Genomic DNA, 25,066 nt, shown 5'->3' with positions numbered 1-25,066 from the left:
ACTGCATACAGATTGCTGCTTATTTAAGAGCTAGTCAGAAGATGAAGTTTTAATTTCCTAAAAGAATTTATGTAGATAAAATTAAAATGGTTTTATTTTCTTTAAAGCATTAGATTATTGCAAAAAAAATTTAAGGAACATAGGAATGTTGTTGCTTCAACTCATTGCCTCTCTGACACTTTCATATTCCTAAAGTTGGTGGTATAAAATTACCTTGTTCTGGGCCAGCCTGGGATAGATTTTTTCTGAAACAGACTGAACAACATGGAGTAATCATCTCATTCTTTAAGGGGTTTCAGGGTAGAGAATTCAGAGCTTCTCTGGAGCCTCTTTGGAAAATTGCTACTGTGTCATTTTAATGCCCAAGAATGGAACTGAAGGAAGGAGTTAAGGCAGGAATAGTTAGCATTCTCTGAAGCCCCATTTAAAATTTTTGATTTTAGAAAAGAAGGCTAGAATATTAAAGTTGCCTTCTGAATTGGGTGTAGAAATCCATTTAAATCATTTGGTAGGCACATCATTGAGCACACTGTGGATGTCTCAAAAGTGTACAAACTAGGATTTCTGTATATAGCTATATATTAGTTTTTTAAAAGAGGCTTACTTCCAGAAATTAGTATGTGTTTAGTAAAAGTATCAGCTAATTTTTCCTGCAATAGGCTTTTCAATTAAAAAGTAGTGTTTTCAAGGACCTAGAGCACTCCTCCCTTTTTTTAATATTTGAATTTTTTTTCATTGTGGTAAACAGTACCTAACACTAGCCTTAGCATCTTAACCATTTGTAAGCATACAGTTCGGTAGTGTTGAGTATATTCACATTGTCATGAAACACATCTCCAGAACTTTTTCATCTTGTAAAACTGAACTTGAGCCCTTTTAGTGGTGTGCACTGTGAATTGGCATCAGTTTGTGGTAGAGAGACTCCTGAAAATCCGGCTTCCCCTGAGCCATGGTGCTCAATATTTATTCACTGTAGTGTTTGTTAGAAAACAAATATCCTCTTGTTAAACCCAAAGGAAGACGTGTCACTGCTGTGGTAAGAATGGTGAGAAAGTACAGGCATTGGAAAGGACTAGTGTTGCTTTTGCTGTCATCTTCTTGGGCATATGTTCTAGCATGGCATTAATTGATTTCTTCTGCCCACTGACCCATTGTCTTCTGTGTAAGAACATTTCCCAAATAAATACCTACGCAGAGCTCTTTAGGTTTCTGTGTTTATCTCGGCATTCTCTCTTTGGAGCAAGCCCTGGCCTTTTCTGCCTCCTAAAGAATATTGACTTTCCTCAGAAAAGCCTAGATTTTATAGTTTAAAACATAAAGGCTTTATCATCTCATCATTCAGCATTAACTTTGTACTTCTAAGAATGCTGCATTTTCTATATTCAATAGTTACCACACATGTTCGTATGCCTTCTAAAAATGGTGCACAAATGCTTGGGAAATAACTTGATATAAATATCTGTATTAGTGACAGTATAGCCATACTTCTATCATGTGTCCTTGATTAAAAATTAGATTTCCCGAAGCCAAATTCTAACTTACTTTGCCCCTTTTACCTTGGTATTATGATTCTTTGATTGCTTTTTCCAATTTCTATTTTAAAAAATAAGTCACTCGTCAGTTTATTCAACAGACTAACAATAGAGATTCATACCATTGTTGATTAGTGGATTAAGATGTGTAGGAAGTAGCTGAATGGTTTATACACACCATATTATTTCATGCAAATGAAAGCTTATAGTTATTAGACTCCAGCTTTAGCATTTTATAGATCTTTTGTTTTTCCCCTCATACTGATTTATGAGTTAAGACCTCAAGAAAATACAAATAGAATTAAAAGCAAAATGAATCAGTTTTTATAGCACCTGGTGTAAACAGAACATGGAATTCCTCCAGAATCCTTCATTCTACTGCTCCATATTAGAGTTGGGAAAATTCTTACAGAATAAGATGAATTTGAACTCCCTTTTGATGTTGTTCCTGTGATCCCTGGCCAACTGGATGGTTCTCTTGATGGTGTTCACCTAAATCCTGGGGACCTGGACCATTCCCTTCCCTAATGTTGAGGATTGATTTTTAGACAAACCTTCTTAACTATAATGAATCATAATGAAGGAGAGAAAAAAGCAATGAAACTGTTACAAATGCTATTTAACAAGATTTCTAAGGCCCACTCATTTCAGGCTGTATTCGACTACAGAATTTCAGCATAAGGAAATAATTAACCTGGAGTTAATTTTAATAGAATTTTGGATCTGTGATAAAGGTCAGTTTTAATGTTTGTATTCACTTAATAAAAAGAATTATGCTTATATCTTTATAGATGTATGTTTAGGTAGAAAGAAAATTTAGATCCATTCTAACTCAATCCTTTTCACCTGATGGACTTATGTTTTCTAGTTTAGAGCTTATTTAAAGTATAGTTTTTTCTTGTGCACATCAGGAGAGAAAGCCAGGAGAGAATATTGGATGCAAAATAAAATGGAATAGGGAAAGACTATTATGCCATCAGTATTATCTCTATCTCATGGACTCTGATGATTTATGTGTACGTCTGTATATATTGTTCTCATCTTTGCTTTTGTTTTTTAGATATGGCTTTTATACACATCAAATTGTGTACTTAAATTGTGTACCTCTTTGCAAGTATTTATATATATAGCAGTATTGAATAACATTTACTTGAATGCTGGACAAGCTTTTTTTTAAAGATGCCTTTGCTGTAGGGGAGAGGACTTAGATCAAGACGTTGATAATCCATTTCAGAATGTACAAGCTCAGGAGAGGGTTCTGAAGTTTTTAAAAGAATGAATAGCATGATTAGTTGTTTCTTCTTTGGTGTTCTTTTAGTGAAACTTCTAATGCATGCTGTGGATGATTACTTAATGGCTTGTATATCTGTTTCTGCCTGGTGGCATGAGCCTTCTACGGGCCATTGCATGACTGGTGTGTGCTAGATATAGTGTAAGCTTGCCTTGCTTTCACTATCATCCACTAGTGTACTGGGTGTTCTGCTCAATGGAATTGGATTGAGGTAACCAAGATAACCAGCTATCCTACACTGCGTTGTCAATAGTTGGCATACCTTTGTCCTAAGTTTTAAAAAAAAAAAGAAGAAACCTGTTGCTTTAACAAGGATTCCAAAAAACCCAACAATACTCTTACCTATTAACTAATAAATGAATATAAAACATGTTATGTATTTTAAATTTCCTATTAAAAAGCTCATCAATATTGTGTTCTAAAAGTGTTTGCCTAGAAATGGGAACTGTTATAAGGAAACTTTTCCAGGGGCATATCTTTATCCCCTGACTGTAGAACTCTCAAGAAATAGGGTTTGCTTTTAATTTTATGCTGTTTGACCACCAATGTGTATAGCAAATAAATACGTGTTCCATTTGTGCCTCTAAAATACTCTTTTTCCATAAAGGGAATAATAATCAGATTGGAGTGTTTTAGGCATGACTGCTGCTATGGTTAAAAAGTTTAGGAGATGGAAGTCTAGATATGAAAAATGTCATATCCTCTGTCAGTGGAAACAAAGCTATAGACATGGTATAATATGAAATTCTAATGGTAATAGATACCTAGTTTAACTTGGTAAGAATGAGAGCTTCACTTGGGTGTTCAAATTAAATCAGTAAGAACTTTTGAGACTCAGATATTATAGAGAAGGTCACATTAATACTCAAGACTGCTAGAGTAGCTTAGAGTTTGAGGTTAAAAAAGGACATGGTATCACTTGCTTTTATGCCATTTGGTGGTAGATTGTTGAAGCATCTACCTTCTATAGTAATAGATGCTCTTTAAATGTAAACTCATTTTTCCTGAGAAATGGACCTTTACGTATATTTGGCAGCAGGACTACTGTGTGGACTGATTGTACAGTAGTCCCTTTTGGAGGTAGGTAAAGGGGTTAATAGAAATACTTTTCCCTCAGTAAAACAGAGGAGGTCACCCAGAAATTAAGCCACCTGAAGTAGGACTTAGAAGTCTGGCTTGACATGCTGTGTTGGCTGGGACTTCTACAAGCTCCTGTTGTTGATCTTTTTATTGTTGTTGTTTGTTTTCCTTTGTTTTCTTTTTCAGTCTCTTAGTTGTTCCTCTTCTTTCCCCTCAAGTTTTCTTTCTCTGAGAAGCTCTTCCACAAGTCTTGCCATTGTTTTTGTTCAGTTATACACAAGGATATTCATTGTTCATGGTGGGAGTCCTTTTAAAAGCCTCTCTGACTTCACTTTAAGAATTGTGCAGGTGAAACTCAGCTGTTGAGGACTCTCTTTTTTCCCCTCTGACAATAAAAATGTTTGCTCTCAAGCCTATAAGCTGGAAGCAGTGGCTCCTGCTGGGCTGGAATCCTTGGAATCAGGATGTCGTTGGGCTGATGGTAGGTGGGCTGTGTCACAGGGCTGATGGCTTGTATACCTACAGGAGGAGTTCTCTGGCCACACCGTTGGTACAGCAGCTCCTTCCAGGCTCATTCATGGAACAGGCATGGTGGCAGTCTTGGAGAAGAGTGCCAGCCCCGGTCAGAGGTAATTTTGTACTGCAGAAAGGTGAACAAGACCAGTAGGAAGCTCCCATAAGGACCAGGGGAGGGATGAGGGTGGATAAGATGGGGAGACACAGTGTGGGCTGCTGGGGAAGTGAAAACCTCTGTTAAGACATATTTCCATAATATATATGCTTCAGTGTATTTCATTTAGTCCAATCATCATAAGTGACTGATACAGCTAAACTGACTAATGTGATAGGTCTGTGAACATTTTTACTTAATCACAGTTGTCACCATTTACCTGCCCTCCTGACAGATCATTGTGCTCCTCTCCTTTAAGCAAAGAGAACATGACAGGCTACTTTTGTATCTGACCCCATTTCCCTTTTCAAAGGAATTATAAACCATCTCTTTTATAAGCCCATGCTCCGCAGGAAGTGAAAAAGTGGTCTTTTGTTTTCTGTATGTCAGAAAACAAATGGATTCCTATTTCCCTTAGCAATGCCAACCTGATATAAAACACTCAGTCATGATCCTGTTGCCAATAAGATGTGACTCTCATCACTTTCATCCAAGCCAGAACTATGGCCACTGAAATAGCACTGCTTAGAGAGCTAAAGACCTTTGTTTGCCACTGGAAAGACGGGATTCTCTCTGGGGAGAAACTTACTATGTAGCTTCAGTTGGATACATTGGGTGTTTTTGAGATTATTGGTGCCCCCTTTCATGTCATACAGAGCCTGATAAAACTGGATAAGAGGAGATCATTAGCGCTTTGGGCTATTCCCTCAGTATTAAGCTCTCCAGTTCTGGAGCTTTTGTACAACCCTTTTTTTTTTTGGATAAGCATATCCTGGTAAAAGTAAAGTGGTAATTATGAATTTGACTTTAAAGCAGTAGTTGTACTAATTATTTCTCTAAGCTTCCTGATTTAGCCTTAGGGAGTTGGTAGTGGAAACAATAACAGAAAGGAAGTGGGATACATCAAGAGATGCCAGAGTAGGTTTGAAAGTCTGCAACCTGTGACATGGCTAAAATAATTAAAAGTGTCTGCGGGTACTTAATAAACCATAGCACATAATAATGGTCATAATAAAACCATGTACAAAACTGTCAGCTGACCACTTTGGGAGAAGTGGGAAATGTTTAAACAGATATTCATGGAAAATGACATTTCTATGTTTGGAGAAATTAATATGAGTAATTTAAACCATCACTTTAATTGTTTCAAAGGTATTGTAAGATCTTATTTAAAGGTTGCTAAGAAGTTTACTAAATAGGATTTTAGTTAAAAGTTTTTATTATAGTGCTATTTTTTTCTGAATGTAAATTACACATTGTAATTTTGGTTTATACATGTCCTTTTTGTGATAGAAAAAGCAATTTTTATGGTTCATTAAATTTTCATAAGTTTGAAAGATTTTGAGTCTGGTTTTATTTGATATAGTTTCACATGAGATTCTGGTATTTTCCAATCATACAAAGGGAATTCAGTTTTATTCTGCTATTGTATAAAACTTACTTAGGTAGCAGTAAGTATATTTCTTATCAAGCAGTTGAGTTTGGAGAGTTGTGACCTTTAAATAAAGGTTATAAAATAAACTTATTCCCTTTAATAATTTATCTTATGTAATTAAGTTATCCTAATATGCTTTCCATCAATTTCTTCATATTCCCTTATTTTAATACTTAAAATAAGAAACCAAATTAATTTGGAAAGAGAAGCAGGTAGGAGGATCCTAAAAAAAAATCTTTGCTAAACTACCATAGTATTTTTAGCTCAAGAGAGTTTTCTGCCATCCTTGTTATTTTAATAATTTCATAAACTAACATATTTTACAACTTGTTGAAGTCTCACGTAGAGTTGAGGGTAATCCTCTGTGTTGCTTAGGATCCCATAACTTGCTACTGCATTAATTCTTTGCTTTCAGAAACTAAAGCTCATATCTTTGATTTGTGTTTATGGAAGATGAAAATAATTGACATGATTTGAAAACTCTGAAATACTGTTGCTATTTAGGCCAGAAATAGATGCTACATTCCATTTGAAAGAAAAGATGAGAATCCCATCTCCCCAGTGACATCCAATGCCGCCTTCCAACTGACCGATCGCTGTGACCTATTCAGAGCTGTCGTGTTGAGTCCAAACTGGTAGGATTTCCAGTTCAGGATTCTTACACTTCTCCCACTTCCCCACCATAGCAATGCTTTTATCAAAAAAAAGTATATTAAATCTAAAGGGAATCCATTAAACCATTTACAATGTGAGATTTATATCTGTTTAGAGAATTTTCAGAAATTAGATAAAATAGCATAGTTGGAGATTATAAAACATTAAGCTTATACTTACTAATTCTTAATATAATTGATAGCTATAGATAGTGAAACCCTTTCACTAATATAATTGGCTTAAATTTGAAAATAATTTTGTTCTTAAGACATCAGTAAAAAAGGCTTCCTGCTTTCTTAACTTTGTTAATGATTTTTTTTTTTTTTGGCATGAGCTTCTAAATTAGTCTATCCAGTCTATGCTTGTTAAAGTACCAGTCATTTGTGAACTGACTTTTCTAGTAAGTGCAGAACTGTGTAAGAAGGTGAATGCCATTGTCAGTGCATGAAGACAAGCTGTCAGAGGGTTTTGGTTGTATATTACATGGTGTGACTGGTTCCTATCTAAAAGTTAGTATACTGTGTTTAGTCCTTCTTTATTTAAAAGTGAATCACTAATTTCACTTATCTTAAAATATTTTAATAGCTGAGACTAATAATCATGGTTTTACGGGGATTTTGAAGCTTTGTGTCAAGACCATATTTTTGACAATATCAGAAGCTTTTAATAAGGTGCTTGCTGCTGAGCTAATGATATGCTTTGGGTAGTATTTCTTATACCTATCTTCAATAGATATATTCAGGCTAGTGTGAATGTAATAATCAAGCCTCAATCAAGCCATACTTAGTATGACAAATATTGCATTATACCGTAATTTAGGTATTCATGCTTCTGATAAAGGGCTTAATTCGACTCCTTGAGGAACCGGGAAAACACTATTGATTTTATACTGGAATGCAAAGTAGCAGCCATTTATAGTGCAAGATATAAATCACTTCCTAATTAAAATTAAATCAAGAAAAATTAAGAATCTCATGGCCTTATATGTAATGGTACACAATCTTAACTGTAAAATTATATTTTGTATCAATTGTGTTCCTGTGCATGGGTTTCTGGGCACAAAAAATTTTGCAGCTAATCTTAATAGAAGCAGATAATATTGACTTTTAAAATTTCTCTTAATTTCTTTCTGTAGGAACATTGCAGTGGACTAAACTACTTATTCCAGATATAATTTATTTATTTTTATTTTCCTTTTCAAGAAAATGTCAAAGAAATTTTTGGACAGACTACTATTCATCATCATATCCCTTTTAATTGGGACTGTGAATTTATCCGGCTACACTTTGGGCATAATCGGAAGAAGCACCTTAACTACACAGAATTCACACAGTTTCTTCAGGTGAGCTTAGTTTTTCATAACCAGTGTAAATATATAACATTCCATATCCTTTCCTTTTAGTTTTATTAGGTTTATTACAAAAAAAATAGCAATTCTCTGTGGAATTTTAACCTCATTTTTCATTTCCCACTCCCAGAGGCAACTTATTTAAATTCTTACAGTTATTTCTTTCCTTCAGTGTTTACTTTCATAGCTTTAAATAATAAACATTATTTAAATATTTTGAAGTGCTGATATTTCAATTTTTAATTTTTCACTCTTAGATATTTTTTAAATTTAATTTGAACCATTGAAGATTAGCAACTAGCTCTTTTCACCTTTCCCTCTCAGACATTTTCTATTTCCACCCTCCATATAATCGTGTCATGATTCTGCTTAGATTATCATATTTGAATCACCACAATTTTGTAAACACTGTGCATGACTAAAATGATTACTTTTCTTAGAGACTCTAATTTTTATTGGTTCATTTTCTGTGTGTTAATGCTAATTCATTCTCAGACTCTGCCTCAGTTATTAAACTCTCATTTTTAATATGTTTAAAACAGAATAAGTGTTTGATCAGTTTTATTCTCTTGGAGCAATCCAGGAGCTTTCTTTTTAAAAAAAATTTGAGGTAAAATTCACTTAACATTAAATTAGCCATGTGAAAGTGCATAATTTAGTGGCATTTAGTACATTAACCAGCTCTGATTCCAAAACCTTTTCATTACCCCAAAAGAAAACCCTATACCAAAGAAGCAGTCACACTCCATTCTTGCCTCTCCTCAGCTAGTGAAGCCACCAGTTTACTTTCTGTCTCTATGGAGTTACTTATTCTGGATATTTCATATAAATGGAATTATACAATGTGAATTCTTGTGTCTGCCTTTATCTTAGCATAGTGTTTTCAAGGATTACCTGTGTGTAGCATATATTAGTACTTCATACTTCATTCTTTTTGTGGCTGAATAATATTCCATTGTATGGGTTTATCATATCTTGTCTATCCATTAGTTGATGGGCACTTACTTGGGTTCTCGCCTTTTGGCTGTTATGAATAGTGCCGTTGTGAACATTGGTGTACATGTATTTGTTTGAATACCTGTTTTCGAATCTTTTGAGTGTATCTCTAAGGTGTGGGATTATTGGATCACTTGATAGTTTTAACTTTTTGAGGAACTACCAGACAGTTTTCCACAGCCCCTGCACCACTTTTCTGGAACTTTCTGATACCTGATTTTGTACTTATTACATAGCTATCAGCTTGTGATCTCCCTTCACCTTCATACTGGGGAGTCCCTTTGCCTTTCTGTTATGTTGAACCTTCCATTTGCTGGATTTCATCTCTTCATTTGCTATGATTTTTTTCCCTTCTTTTTGGTAGAATACTTACTACAAGGGCTTCCTAAGGAAAGTAAAATAATTCTTTTGTGAGACTTTTTACATCTGAAAACCTCTGCTCTATCATTACATTTAGTTTGGCCGGGTATAGAATTTCAGTAGGAATTTATTTTCCACCTAATTTGAAAGTAAATCCCTCTTTTTTCCCCCCTAACATCCAGTGTTGCCACTGAGCAGTTAATTACCATTCTTTTTTGGTTCTCTTTTGACATTTTTTTTTATCCCACTCTAGAGGGTTTTAAGATTTTTTTGTTTTCAGTGTTTTGAAATTTCATGATGTGTTGTACCTTGATGTGAGTTTATTTTTATTCATTGTGTTGGACATTCAGGGGCTCTTTTAATTTGAAAGCTTGTGTACTTCAATTCTTGAAAATATTCTTCTATTTTTTTTCTTGCCTTGAACTAGTAAATATAATAACTGTATGATCCTTTAGTTCTCTTTTCTCTCCTGAATCTTCTATTAAGTTGTTTTCATTATATTTCTAATTTTCAGGAGTTCTTTTTGGTTTCCTAATATTCCTTTTAAAATACTATATTGTTCTTCTTTCATGAATGTGCTATTTTCTCTCACTTCTCCAAAAATATTATAGACAGGTGTTTTGTTTTTAAATTTTCTTCTTGCAATCTGCCTTTTTCCTTCAAGTTACTTTATTTCTTTTTGTTTGGATCTCCTTTTTTCCTGTTAGTAGCTCTTCTTCCAAGTCTAATGATTCGGGGTCCTCTGCTCATATTAAAATTAGGATTGAGGCTTATTGGGAGCTTTGGGTTCATGTACCTTACTGTAAAGTTCTCTGGGTGGGTGGTCTTATTGGGGACCCTCTAGTTCAGGTCTTTTGGATAGGGGAATCAGAATAATCATTTGGCTTCCCATCTGAAGTATTAGACCTGGCTTTTGATATTTTGGTTGCTGAGTAAGGCAAGAGGGTTACAGGTCTCAGTATTCCGTATGGAGGTGGTATGTGTGCTCAGTCATGTCCGACTTTTTGCAACCTTATAGACTGTAGCCTGCCAAACTCCTCTGTTCATGAATTTTCCAGATAAGAATACTGGAGTGGGTTGCCCTTTCCTCCTCCAGTGGAAGTGGACTCTCGTTTATTTTCCTCCTTTCATCTGTGCCTTGTCTCTCTTAGTCCGGAGATCCTCTGTTAAAACTCACCTAGCTGTCTGCCAGGGTTGGGAACAGGCCAGAGGCCCGGCTCTGGTGGAGTATGGCAGGCAACTAACTGCTTTATAAACAAACTTCCATCTAAGCTTCCTGTTCTCATTGCTACCTTCACCATCACTCTAGGGGTACTGGTACTGCCAATTCATGAGACTTTAGCAGATTCTGTTACGTACATTGGATTGCTTTTTTTGCTTTTCTAGTTTTCTTGGGCCTTCTAAGCCAGTTATCATTTGCCTCTTTGCACTCTAACCTTAAAAATGTAGTTGCTGTCTTCTTTTTTGGTTCTCTTTGTCTTTGAGTGTCTGTTTCTCATTCTTTACTGGGATTTTTGGTGAGGAATAGAATTTTGAAAGACAGAGCTAAATGTATGAGTTCAGTCTCATTCAAAGCCACGGTATTTCTGAAGCTCTGCTATTTTATCTCATAGTTAGATGAGATGCATTTCTAAGAACACAAGATCTTTAGCTTTAGTATAACTTCCTTTATTTACTCTTTTCCTCAGTTCCTTTTCCTGCCCTTTCAATCTGGAAGCAGATTTATTTTCTTTTATTTATTAGAATATTTTTATCTCTTTAGAATATCTTTATTTTATCTTTTATAAGTCCAGAATATTTTTTTTCCATTAGGGTGCTCACATTGTCTATTCTACCCAATGTTTTGATTATACTGCATAAATGGAGAGCTTATGTGCAGAACTTTATTCCTTTAGTTGCTTCTTTTTGAAGGCCTTAATTTAAATTTTTTAACTTTTTATTTTGAAAGATGTCTATATTAAAAAAAAAAAAACAACCCATGTACCCATCAACCAGCTTCAACAATTATATATTGACCAGTTATTTATTTATTTTTTTACCTATACTTTCCACTCTGTTCCCTACTCGAGAATTTGGAAGGCAATTCCATTTAATCTATAGTTGCATATGTGATACTTCAGATACATACATCTTTAAAAGATACAAAAGAGTCCTTCAACTGTTGACCTGATAGAAAATAGAAAATCTATTCTTCTAACGTTAGTCTTGCAGTGCGGATTCTGCTTTGTCTTTAACATAAAGGTGCACATTTTCTTCAGTACTAAGTGTTATTAATAAGGCTTAATCATGCCCATGGTTGCCACTGGATATTTCTGAGAGGTTAAGATGCATGCATGGAGAAGACAAAGATATAACAAAGGCATAAATCGGGAGGAAAATAAGCAGGAGTGCGGAAGAGAAAGCCTATATAAGATGGAGTAGATGTGTGTCTGCTTCTGATGTTGCTCAGGAATATCCTTTCCTTGGGGAATGCTCTCAACCATATTTTAAGGCTGAAATAGAGATTTTAAATGCCTGCTCCATTTGAAGGATGATGTGGTTGGAACTGAGGTGATAAAAATATGAAGTGGGTTAGGGAGAAGGACTAAAGTAGAAGAGGAAAAAATTTACAAATTGGAGATTAAACAACATGCTCCTAAATAATGGTTCATAGACAGAATCAGAAGAAAAGTAAAAAAATATCTTGAGACAAATGAAAATGGAAGCACAGCATACCAAAGCATTCATTCTTTGGTGCTTAGCAAAAGCAGTTCTAAGAGGGAAGGTTATAGTGATAAACACCTACATTACAAAAAAATAAAAATCTCAGTCTCCTTTGTACTTCAAGGAACTGAAAAGAGAATAAGCTCAAAGTCAAAAGGAATTAACAAAGATCAAAGCCGAAATAAATGAAATAGAGACTAGAAAGAAAATAGGAAAGATCAATGAAACCAAGAATGGGTTTTTTAAACAAGTAAAATTGACAAACATTTAGCTACACTAAGAAAAAAAGAAGACTCAAAATCAGAAAGAGGAGACTGATTACAACTATAAAGATCATAAGAAGCTACTATAGACAGTTATACACCAACAAATGATAACCTAGGAGAAATGGATAAATTCCTAGAAACATACAACCTACTTCCATTTCATGAAGAAATGGAAAATCTAAACAGACCAGTTACTAGCAAGGAGATTGAATTAGTAAATAAAAACCTCTCAATAGAGAAAAGTCCAGGACCAGACGGCTTCACTGTTGTTGTCCAGTTGCTCAATTGTGTTCGACTCTTGGTGACCCCGTGGACTGCAACACACCAGGCTTCTCTGTCCTCCACCCTCTCCCGGAGTTTGCCCAAATTCATGTCCACTGAGTTGATGATGCCATCCAACCATCTCATCCTCTGTTGCCACCTTCTCCTCCTGCCCTCAATCTTTCCCAGAATCATAGTCTTTTCCAGTGAACTGGCCCTTCACATCAGGTGGCCAAATATTGGAGCTTCAGCTTTAGCATCAGTCCTTCCAGTGAATGTTCAGGGCTGATCTCCTTTAGGGTTGACTGATTTGATCTCCTTGCTGTCCAAGGGACCCTCAAGAGTCTCCTCTAGCACCACTAGAGGAAATCATTAATTCTTTGGTGCTTAACCTTCCTTATGGCCCAACTCTCACATTTGTACATGCCTACTGGAAAAACCATAGCTTTGACTATAGGGTCCTTTGTTGGCAAACTGTTGTCTCTGCTTTTTAATATACTGTCTAGGTTTGTCATAGTTTTTCTCCCAAGGAGCAATCGTCTTTTAATTCCGTGGCTGCAGTCACAATCTGCAGTGATTTTGGCTTCACTGATGAATACTGCCAAACATTTTAAGAAGAATTAATACCAGTCCTTCTCAAACTCTTCCAAAAAGCAGAGAGTGCACTTCTTCCAAATTCATTGTACAAGATCAATATTACCCTAATAGCAAAGCCAGACAAGGGCACTATAGGAAAAGAAAAGAACAGGTCAGTATCCCTGATAAAGATTGATGGACATATTCTCAACAAAATATTAACAAACTGAATTCAGTAGTAGACTAAAAGGATCATAATCAAGTGGAACTTACTCCTGAGATGTAAGGATGGTTCAAGATATGCTAATCGTTAAATATGATAGACCATATTAACAAAATGAAGGATAAAAATCACGATCATTTCAGTATAGATGGAGAAAAAGCATTTGACAAAATTCAAGATCCTTTCATGATAAAAACTCAAATTAGATGTAGATGGAATATACTGACATAATAAAGGCCGTAGATGACAAGTCTACAGCTAACGTCACACTCAGTAGTTAAAAGCTGAAAGCTTTTCTTCTAAAATCAGGAACAAGTCAAGGATGTCCATTATTATCACTCTTATTCAAAAGGTAATGGAAGGACTTCCCTGGTGATCCAGTGGTAAAGAATCTGCTTACCAGTGCAGGGGGCATGGGTTTGGGGACATGGACATGATTCTTGGTCCAGGAAGATTCCACCTGCCACCAGGCAGCTAAGCCCACAACTGCTGAAAGCGACATGCCCTAGAGCCGTGCTCCATGACGAGAGAAGCCGCCACAGTGAGAAGCCCAGAGACGCAACCAGAGGGTCGCTCTCCCACTCCCTGCAACTAGAGAAAGCCCGTGCATGGCGATGAAGACCCAGTGTAGCCAGCAATAAATTTTAAAAAACTTTAAATTAAAAACAAGGGAATGGAAGTCCTAACCAGAGCAATTAGACAAGGAAAAGAAATAAAAGGCATCCAAGTTAGAAAGGAGAAATTAAAGTTGTCCTTGCTTGCAGAGGACGTAATATATGTAGACTACCCTGAAGATTTTATGTGTACACAAAATACTGTTGGAACTAATAAATAATTTCAGGAAAATTGTCAGACATAAAATTAGTATACAAAACTGAGTAACATTTCTGTATACCAGCAACAAACTGTTGAAAAGGTAAATTAAGAAGATAGTTTCATAATAATATGAAAAAGAAGGAAACCGGAATAAATTTAACTAAGTGAAAGATCTGGAAACTATAAGATGTTGATGAAAGAAATTGAAGACATAAGTGAAAAGATTTTGTGTTTATGGATTGAGAAATTAATATTGTTAAAATATCCATAGTACTCAAAAAAAGATTTATGGATCCAGTGCAATCCCTGTCAAAATTCCAGCAGCGTTTTTCACAGAAATGGAAAAAAACAATCCTCAAATTTGTATGGAACTACACACACACAGAAAAACAAAACCCAAATATCCAAATCTATCTTGAGAAAGAACAAAGCTGCAGGGATGACACTTCCTGAATTCAAACTATGTTGTGAAGGGATAGCATTCAAAACAGTATGATATTGTCATGAAACAGACCCATGGATCAATGGAGCAGAATAAAGAGCCCAGAAATAAACCCATGTATATATGGAGAAAGGGTAGTCTCTTTAATAAATGGTGTTGGGGAAACGGGATTCCTATCTTAAACCATACACAAAAGCCAACTCAAAATGGATTAAAAACTTGAATGTAAGACCTGAAACTTTAACCCCCTAGAAGAAAACAGAGAGAGTAAGCTCCTTGACATCCATCTTGGCAATGATTTTTTTGAATTTGACACCACAAGCAAAGGCAACAAAAGGGAAAATAAACAAGTAGGACTGCCTCAAACTGAAAAGCGGCACAGCAAAGAAAACCAACAGCAAAATGAAAAGTTAAGCTATGGAATGGGAGAAAATATTTTCAAACTATATATCTGATAAAGGATTCATATCCAAAAAATGCAAGGAACTCATTCAGCTCAGTAGCAGAACAAAGCGAACACCCTCAAATGCAATTGCAAAATGGACAAGGGGCCAGAATAAACGTTTTTCCAAAGAGGACATACAGATCGCCAACCGATACATGAAAACTTGCTCAGCATTGCTAATCAGGGAAGTGTGAATCAAAACCACAGTGAAATACCACCTCACACTTACTGCGTTGTCTGTTGTTAAAAAGACCAGAGACGACAAATATTGTCAAGGATGTGGAGGAAAGGGAACCTGTGTACACTGTTGATGGGAAAGTAAACTGGTACAGCCACCATGGAAAACAATACGGGAAAACTTCTCAAGAAGTTAAAGGAGCTTCTGTGATCCAGCAATCCTACTTCTGAGTATGTATCCAAAGGAAACAAAATCCTCATCTCAAATAGACTGTATTCTTGTTTATTGCAGCATTATCATAGTAGCCAAGGTATAGAAACAAGTGTCCATTGACAAAGGAATGGTTAAAGAAAATGTGGCATGTGTATGTGTACACACACACACACACACACACACACACACACACACAGACAGACAGACACACACACACACACACACACACACACCATTCCACATTTATGCAAGGGAATACTATTCAACAACAACAGAAAAGGAAATCCTGTCATTTGCAACTGCATGGATGAACTTGGAGGGCATTCTACTAAGTGACATAAGCTAGACACAGAAAGACAAATACTTCCTGGTATCACTTAAAAAATAAAACATTGTATGTGTAGAAACAGTAAAATAATGATTATGATTGGAGGGGGTAGGAGAAATAAGAAGAGGCTGGAAAAAGGGCATAAATTTTATTATAAGATGAATAAAATCTGAAGATCTAATGTATAACATGGTGATGATAATACTGTGTTGTATAATTGAAATTTGCTAAGAGTAGAACTTAAGTGTTCTTGTCAAAAAAAAAAAGTATGTGAAGTGATGGATGTGTTAATTAACTTAATGGTGGGAATCCTTGCACAATGTATACATGTATCAAATCATAACGTTGTACACATTTTAAATATACTACAATTTGATTTGTCAATTATACTTTAATAAGTTGGAATTTTAAAAGTAGAAGGGGTGGAAAAGAAAACTACTTTGTCAAATCATGCGTGTGCTTAGTCGCTCAGTTGTGCCCGGCTGTCTACAGCCCCATGGACTATAACCTGCCAGGCTCCTCTGTCCATGGAATTTTCCAGGCAAGAATACTGTAGTGGGTTGCCATTTCCTGCTTCAGGGGATTGTCCTGACCTGGGGATCAAACCCGCATCTCTTGTCTCCAGGATTGGCTGGTGGATTTTTTTTTGCCACTAGTGCCACCTGGAAGTCCTTGTTAAATCATGCTTGTTGTTTATTTTGTACTCTATCTTTCATATATCTTTACCAGTTGATTTTTAGTTTCTCTACTTCTGTTGGTCTTTTCAAGAAAATCCAAATATGTGTGATGGTATTATTAAATTTTTTAAAAGTTAAGATTATTGATAGACTTGTCTCTAGCTTATCAACCTGCTAAGAAAATACTTAAAAATTTGTTTTATTGTTAAATATCATACAACTATGGACATATTTATATGTGTGTTTTATACAAATATAAAACAAATTTACAGTTTAATGAATTACGAGTGAAACCAATTTTAATGTCTTTCAACCACTGTTGAGATACAAAAAAAATATAATTAGTAAAATGGCGAAACTTCTATCAAAAACTATTTTAAATGTCAGAAAAGGGTAAAGCAACATTGATTTGTAGGCTTTTATAAATGAATGATAATGCTAATTGCAATGTTTAATATATATTCTGTGAATAATATTTATATATTTAGATAGGAATATTGTTTCCAAGGCCTTCCCTGGTGGCTCAGACTGAAATCCATAGAGAAGATACCCTGGAAAAGGAACTGGCGACCCACTCTAGTATTCTTGCCTGGAGAATTCCATGGACAGGGGACCTGAAGCGCTACAGTCCATGGGGTTGAAGAGTCGGACACAGCTGACTCACTTTCATTATTTCCAGAGTTGCATATAGTGTAAAAATGGCATCTAATAGCACTATTATGATGTTGTGATAACAGATTTATTTGGATTATGTCACATGTCCTAGGAAAGAAATGCTCTAATTTTGACTTGTAAGTAGTCCTTAGGGTATTGTGAAAGTGAAGTCACTCAGTCGTATCCGACTCTGAGACCCCGTGGACTGTAGCCCACCAGGCTCCTCCGTCCATTGCATTCTCCAGGCAAGAATACTGGAGTGGGTTGCCATTTCCTTCTCCAGGGGATCTTCCCCTTAGGGTATTACTTGCACTTTAAAAATTTATTTTATTAATTATTTTGGCTGCGCAGGGGCTTTCTCTAGTTGCGACGAGCAGGGGCTTCTCTTGTTGGAGAGCATGGTATCTCTTGTTGGAGAGCATGGTATCTGGGGTGTGTGGGCTCAGTAGTTATGGCACACGGGCTTAGTTGCCCCACAGGATATGGGATCTTCCCAGATCAGGTATCAAACCTGCATACCCTGATTTTGGCAGGTGGATTGTTAACCACTGGACCACCAGGGAAGCCCACTTTTTTTTTTTTTTTAATTGATGTCACCTACTACAAAGTTTGGCTGCCCAATAGTTGAAAAGTTCCTAGATCTTCTGGATTGTTCTACAGTTTGTGGAAGCCACATAGAGTGATAGATGAACAGTGTTTTTGCAGTTTGTTATTCATAACTTTCATATTAGAATTTGAGCTGTGGTTGGTTGAATCTAAGGACATGAAACCCTCGGATACGGAAAGCCACTTGTAATCTAGAAAGTGCTCTGGGATGACAATAACTTTTTTTTTTTTTTTTTTTTATTAGTTGGAGGCTAATTACTTCACAGCATTTCAGTGGGTTTTGTCATACATTGATATGAATCAGCCATAGATTTACACGTATTCCCTATCCCGATCCCCCCTCCCACCTCCCTCTCCACCCGATTCCTCTGGGTCTTCCGACAATAACTTCTTCAGGCAGGAGAGTTACTACATATTTTCAAAGCAGAACTTAAAGCACTAAAAAGATACTCTGTTTTCAGTAATGAAAACTTTTCAAGTAAACAAAGGTGTTTTTTTTTTCCCCTCCCTTTTTATTGACATTCTGTGAGTCACTTTTCTTCCTGAGGAATAACATGTAAGAAGTATATTTTCAGGAAAATGTGCTTTTTGAAAAGAAATGAAGAATTTTGCTGTACATTCAGAGATGTGTATTATTCATTTTTAAAGTAAATGCATGTAGAGGAAGGATGTCCATGCTTTTCTAAAACACATATTTGGGGTATGCTTCAGTCAGCCTCAGGCCCTGTTTCTGACTTCTCCCTCCAGGAACTACAGTTGGAACATGCAAGGCAAGCCTTTGCTCTCAAAGACAAAAGCAAAAGTGGCCTGATTTCTGGTCTGGATTTCAGTGACATCATGGTTACCATCCGGTCTCACATGCTTACTCCTTTCGTGGAGGAGAACTTAGTCTCAGTAAGTGAAAAGCAATGACTTCAACTTTCTGTTTCCTTAAACCTTTGAAACCCTTGTCCTGGCTTGCGTCCCTCGGTGTGTCTGCCTCTCATCTGTTGTAACTTTACTCTTGGTTGGTAGGAGGTAATCAGATGTGTGTAAGGGAGGTATGTGTGTGTGGGGGTGGTGGTGATAGTGAATAGTTTCCCCCCAGATCAGCACCACAATCTTGCTCTCATATATTTCCAAATTGTTTATTTCCATTTACAGAGTCCACCTAAAGAAAACAGGGGAGTATGTAGACAAGGGTGTGCAATTACTTTTTCCCGAGGGCAGTACTTCTCACAGACACTACTGCCTTCACCTTTGGCCTCTTTCCATCCCACCAGGCTCCCAAAGCCTTGCTATAAGGATGGCTCCTTCCTTTGTTGCCTGCAGGGTGCTGTTTGCTAGAGGCATCATCACTGACCTCTACACTGTTTTAATAACCATGGCTGTGGCAGAAGGTATGGAGGAAATACGTGGGCGTCAGCCTCTGTGGCTCACTCCTCCCTCTGCCCCTTCACCTGTGCATTCAGTCTGCATGGACCAGACAGTTTTTTGTTCTCTAAACTGCTAAACTCTGTAAAGTAAGCATCTGGGCCAATAGCAAACTGATGTCATCCACTTCCTCACAAAGAATGGTGAAACTGTCCTCACTTACCAGTTTTCTTGTTCCTGTATTGTACTTATGTGTAAGTTTTGGATTGCTGCTTGTTTTAAATGGAGGGAAGCCAATGAGCGCTTTTGTTGTCTCAGCTGAAGATCATTATCCCTGATTTAGACCAGGGTATAAGGATCAACTTCTGTTCTTTTTCTTCAGTGAATTTGAACATGGAGCATGTCACTTTCTCCTACACATTTCACCTCCTTGACACCCATCTCCCACTCCCCTACCCTCACCTCATACCCTAGCCAAAAACATGAAAGGAGGAAGAAAAGAAAGTAAGGGAGAGAGAGAGGAGAGAAGAAAAGAAAATCCTAGAGAGAAGGACTCAGTATCTTGGGGTGAGGGGACCCCTTTAATCTTTTCCAGTTGAGTTAGATAGACCTGTTATAGCCTCAGTTTACCAAATGCCATCTCAGTTTCTGGAGGAACATGTTAAATAATTTGAATCTGGCTTTTTGGGTCACTGGTATCCAAATTCAGGCTAATACAAGTATCATATATTTGGGTTAAGGCTTGTGTGTGAGGGATGGGGGTGGGAACATATGCCCATCATTACCTATGCTGTCCTTAATATAGATCTTTATGATTAAGGTTGTCACACTGTTATTTCCATAAGTATTTGAGTTTTTAATAGAGAATGTTTTTAATCATCTGGATTCCTCTGACTCGGCTTAGAAATTAAACGTTTGCAAGCTATGAAAAATATTCTCTTTTGAGTTTATGTCCAACTGTTGGATAGAGGGAGAAGTTACTTCCTACCCTGCAGAGTAGGGTAGGTTGTATTGTCCCCATTCCTCCCCAGGCATGAGAGAGCCTCTTTAGCACTATTCCACTAAAGACGAATTTACAGCAAGTAAATCCTCCCTAGATTTTCTCTACATCTTTTTGGAGTTTTTTGGTAGTTTTACATTTTGTCATAGAGATCCAGAGCTCAGTACAGACCATTCTATATGTTAATTATAACAAGGGGCTTAAAAAAGAAAAGATTAGTAAAGTTGATAAAGTGAAATAGTCTTAAAATTTAAAGTTACCACTGGTTTTTGTATATGGGTATGAAAAAAAAGCAAGTTTAAAAAATGTTTCTTATATTGTATGTTGAGGTTTGGATTATCCAGAAATAGCAGGAGTTTCATAGTTGAAGGTCTTGGAAATCCTGTTTAAATAATCATTGGTTTTGATCTGTGATAATTATATTTGTTGTTTTTGACCTTATAGGTAGATGAACCATGAAGTCCAACTTCCAGATGTTGCTTTTCTTCCTTAACACCTAAATTACATAGACTTTCCTGAGGGCTTGAAATGCACTGAGAGTGTTTCAGCATGATACCTTCTTGTGTTTATCGACTGGTTGTTTATCATTTTAGTAATGAAGACACCTTTGGTTCTTCTCTGAGAAAGTTCAGTGTCCATAAATGTGTTTTTGTTGTTGTTTGTTTAACTTTCTGTGTTGTCATTTCCTAGGCAGCCGGAGGAAGTATCTCACACCAGGTTAGCTTCTCATACTTCAATGCATTTAACTCCTTACTGAATAACATGGAGCTTGTTCGTAAGATATATAGCACTCTAGCTGGCACAAGGAAAGATGTTGAAGTCACAAAGGGTAAGATTTTTAAAATACATATTGATTTGAATCTCAGCATTTTCACTTTTCTTTACCTAGGGCGAGAGGTTGATCTGGGTTTCCTACTGTGAAGCCACATCTAGAAAGTATGTTACCAATGTGTGTATATTTCACTTGGACCATCATGGTCTCCAAAAATCCAGTTGGATTTAATGGGATGCTGAGGTCAGGAGTGGAAAAGTGGCTTTGACAGTTTTTAAAAAGAACTTTGGCCCAGTCTGTCAAACAGGTCAGTGGCAACGGCTTCTTTGTATGAGGAAGGAGTGGCCACAGAAAGATGGGCAGGACTACTCCTTTTGCTGAATTGTAGTGGGATGTTTTAAGTGACTGGAAAAGAGCCAGTTCTTTTATCTTGTAGCTCTGGAGACCAAAGCAAATAAACAAGATGAGGTTAGAGGAATCTAAAGAGATTGTTTTACCTCTGAAATTACTTTACCTGCTTTACTGTTTCATCATCTTAACATTTTATCTTTTGCCAGTTTTCATATTTTTGTAGTTATTTCTATGTAGCTGAACTTAGATATTGAAATTCAGTTTTAGATTTTAAAAATAATACCAAAATGCTTTTAGCTTTCAGATAATAGTTAAGGTACAAGTTTTTTATATGTTAAGAGTCTTTGAAGATTTTAAAGTATTTTCTTTTTCTTCCAGAGGAATTTGCCCAGAGTGCCATACGCTATGGACAAGTCACCCCACTAGAAATTGACATCCTGTACCAGCTTTCAGACTTATATAATGCTACAGGGTAACTATTCCAATAATTCCTCATGATAATTTTTAGGACAGTTAATTTAATGTGAAGCAGTGGTATTCTTTTAGTTCATTTAAACAATAGTTTGCTCAGTATATAAATTTCAAGAAAAAGACACAGGCAGATATGAGGAACAGGGGAGGAGGATGAGACAGGTGAAGACAGACTGAAGTTAGGGGGAAATGGAGGAAGGGAAAGGGAAAGCAAGAAGGGGAGGGGAAGAGAAAGGAAGGGAAGAAATGGAGAGAGAGCAGTAAAGAAGGGAGTAAGGGTTGTTGAAGAGTGTGAGAGAGGGAAATGGGGAAGGAAGAATGATATAGGAGAGGGAGAGTGAAATGAGAAGTGAGGGACAGAAAAATTGATTTAATCTGGACTCTGTAGAGGTGGTTAGAAATTTTTAGAGATTTGCGGCTATTTGCCTAAATTTATAAAATAAATTGAAGTACATGTTCAGGAATCTTACAACCTTTTTTGATTCATTGTGAGTGGGCATTTTCCTAAATAGTATATACCATTTTGTGTTGGAGGGTATCATTTTCTTGAAATATGCCTGTGACATTATTATCATGGTTCTCATCATAATTAAGCTTAGATGTTTTATGTCTCTTTTATAGATTGAAAAAACCCAAAGCACATAGAGAGTATTTCATTTGTGAAGTCTTACACAAATCCAGATGAAAAAGCTTTGTCTGTGGGTATCCAGTAAGACCTTGGGATAGGGGACTCATGATCTACTAAGTGATCAGATTTTCTTAGTCAGCTTTAGCAGTTATGTAAGTGTAGGCATATCTGAAAAATAGGTCTTAACCCTAGAACTGAAGACTAGTAGAAGTTGAGTGTACATAGATAATTTATTGCCTTCATGTTACATAATAAATTGTCAAGCTGGAGTTGATACTGAATAAACCAGCCAGTCTTTGATGATTGACATGAAATATCAGGCCATACCTCATCCATCTAGAATTTTCATTTGTAGTAAAGGTATTGAACATCCTTCATGATAATAAAAGCTTGCAAAGAGTGCTTCTCAAAATTGGATCTGAAGTGACCTACTGCCTGGTTCATGGAATACACTTATTTTAAAACAGTAGTTCATTCAGTCAGTTCAAAACTCAGAGTTTAAAAGAGCCCACTGTAAAAACATCTCCCATCCACCCCTTCTCCCTTCTACCCTTAAAAGCAACCAGTATCTATCACTTTTGTGTTTATCCTTCTCAAGATACTTTGCATTTAAGCATTAAAGATGTATGCTAAAGAAATATATTCAATGTGTATGAACTGAACAGTGTTTATACTTCTGAGAAAGAATTATTTCTTTACTTTTTTTAATCTATCTTGAGAGTCATTAAATTTGTGTACTCTCTATTATTTCTTTAGTCTTTTGCTTTTTGTGTGGCAAGCAAAGTCTGGAGTTTTTTTTTTCCATCTTACTAAAATGATCTGTGTGAATAGGGAAATACTACTTTTAAACCATAGTTCTTTTTCACCCTTTTCTTTCTGAAGAAAGGTGATCTTAGTATGAGATGTCTGTCGGTGTCTAACAGTTCTTTCTTTCCCATATTTTTGCCTGAAGACGCTTGACTTTGGCAGATATTGAGAGAATAGCCCCACTGGCTGAAGGAGCCTTACCTTACAACCTGGCAGAACTTCAGAGACAGGTAGGAGGCATCTCATAAACAGAATCATCTTCAAAAATGCTAAAGTAGTATGGACATGACAGCCTGAACTTTCTGAATCTATGGAAATGAAGACATGATTTACAGAAAGACTTTACTTAACTCAAAGATGACCTTTATAGAACTGTTACCCTCACCCTTATTGAGTATTCTTATGGGGCAGCTAGATTTATGTTTGTGTTTTGTTTTTTTTTTTTTTCTTTTAGCTTTTTAAGATGAGGAGGATAAAAGTGTAGACATATATGGGCTTGGCTTCCCTCCCCCAGAGTAGCAGTCTTTTCCTTTCATTTGTCTAGTGACATTTAAAGATTAGTGTGAAGTTCACTTTGTATTATCAAACTGGTATTTATAGGGTTTTTAAAATACAAGACATTCCTCTACTGAAATGAATCTTTGACTGAGAATCTTTCACTGTAGTGTCTTATAGATTACAACAATAACACAGGAAAACTATGTAAATAATGAACCAGAAAGAAAACCTTGATTATTATTACATTTTTGATAATACTAGTTTTTGTTTATGTCAAGAGTGATAAAAACAATAACTTCTGAGTCCTGTAAAGTTAATGCAGCCTTATTTCTGGTTTCAAAAATACTCTCTTAGTAGGAAAATAAACTCCATGATACTACCTTGAAGAGTAGAATTGAGCAGATTTTTAAAAAATCTTGTTTTAAACTGAAACCCTATTTTTGAGGTATTTGGAAGAAGCCTCAGTTGCAGTGGTGGTCACATAGTTTTCGGGGTGGGGATGAAGGTTATAGGAGGGCTAGTCCTTGTCTAACAGACATGAGACCTGTGTCCCTCATGATTCTTTAGAAGACTGTGATACACTGTGAGGCTAGGAGACGTTGGGAGGGTGAGGGGAGATGTTGGGGGAAGAAGACAGGAGTCGAGGGAGAAGAGAGAGAGAGAGAAAAGCTACATTGGCGTACCATGGAAAAGGCCCATGTCTATCTTGCTGCTACCACGTTGGTGAGTAGCCAGATGTGCTAGCAAAAGATCAAGGTATCTGAGTGTGGTTCACTGTGGGAAGTTTTAGTAGCAAAACTTTCTTCTGTTTGAGCTCCATGGAATGATGATTCTGCCTCTGAAACAAATTAGAATTTTCAGTTTTACTCTGTGTAATAATCAGGAACTTCATAGGTATTATAAGATCTTATTTAAAGGTTGCTAAGAAATTTACAAAATGGGATTTTAGTTAAAAGTTTTTATAATAGTGCTATAGTCAGGTAAGTAAATTGAAAATGGAAACTAATTGCTTTTATATCTACATTTTATGTTAATACTTTGCTTGGGGTGTAGTAAAGCTTCCTGTAAATTAAAATATATCAGTAACCCACTGAGATTTAGCCTCTTTAGTAGTAAAAAACTCTTATTTGCTGCCTTCAAAGTTCATTTTTGTTATAAGTTCTCAGATCCTTTAAAAAAAAATAGGTGGATTTATTCCGATTCATTGATTTATAGTAAAATTTAATAAAATTATTTAAAATTTGGAGATGTGTTAAAATATTTAAAGAGTTCTTACTGAATATAATTTTATCTTTTATAGTACACATTTTATAAATAAGCATTTTTTTCTTGAAGTTTGAAAAATTTCACTTCAAAAGGAGTTTTTTTTTGTTTTTTTTTTTTAGTGTTACATGTCTATGAATAAAGCTTTCCTTGGGGTGTCCTTAATAAT

General features: G+C 36.1%; 1 protein-coding gene across 2 annotated transcripts in view; it reads left to right on the top strand.

Annotated features, from left to right (window-relative positions):
* Positions 1–25,066, top strand: part of SLC25A12 (solute carrier family 25 member 12) — a 97,369-nt gene that overhangs the window by 35,064 nt on the left and 37,239 nt on the right. For both annotated transcript variants that reach the window (XM_043487728.1, XM_043487726.1), the window contains exons 5-9: positions 7,865–8,004; positions 18,502–18,648; positions 20,798–20,936; positions 21,609–21,702; positions 23,282–23,366. In XM_043487728.1, the coding sequence (XP_043343663.1) occupies positions 7,865–8,004; positions 18,502–18,648; positions 20,798–20,936; positions 21,609–21,702; positions 23,282–23,366 (605 nt within the window). The remainder of the gene's footprint in view (positions 1–7,864; positions 8,005–18,501; positions 18,649–20,797; positions 20,937–21,608; positions 21,703–23,281; positions 23,367–25,066) is intronic.

This window comes from Cervus canadensis, chromosome 15, assembly GCF_019320065.1.
Source record: "Cervus canadensis isolate Bull #8, Minnesota chromosome 15, ASM1932006v1, whole genome shotgun sequence".
Taxonomy (NCBI): domain Eukaryota; kingdom Metazoa; phylum Chordata; class Mammalia; order Artiodactyla; family Cervidae; genus Cervus; species Cervus canadensis.
Note: the sequence above shows the minus strand (reverse complement) of the source record. Positions and strands in the feature narration are given on the sequence as shown.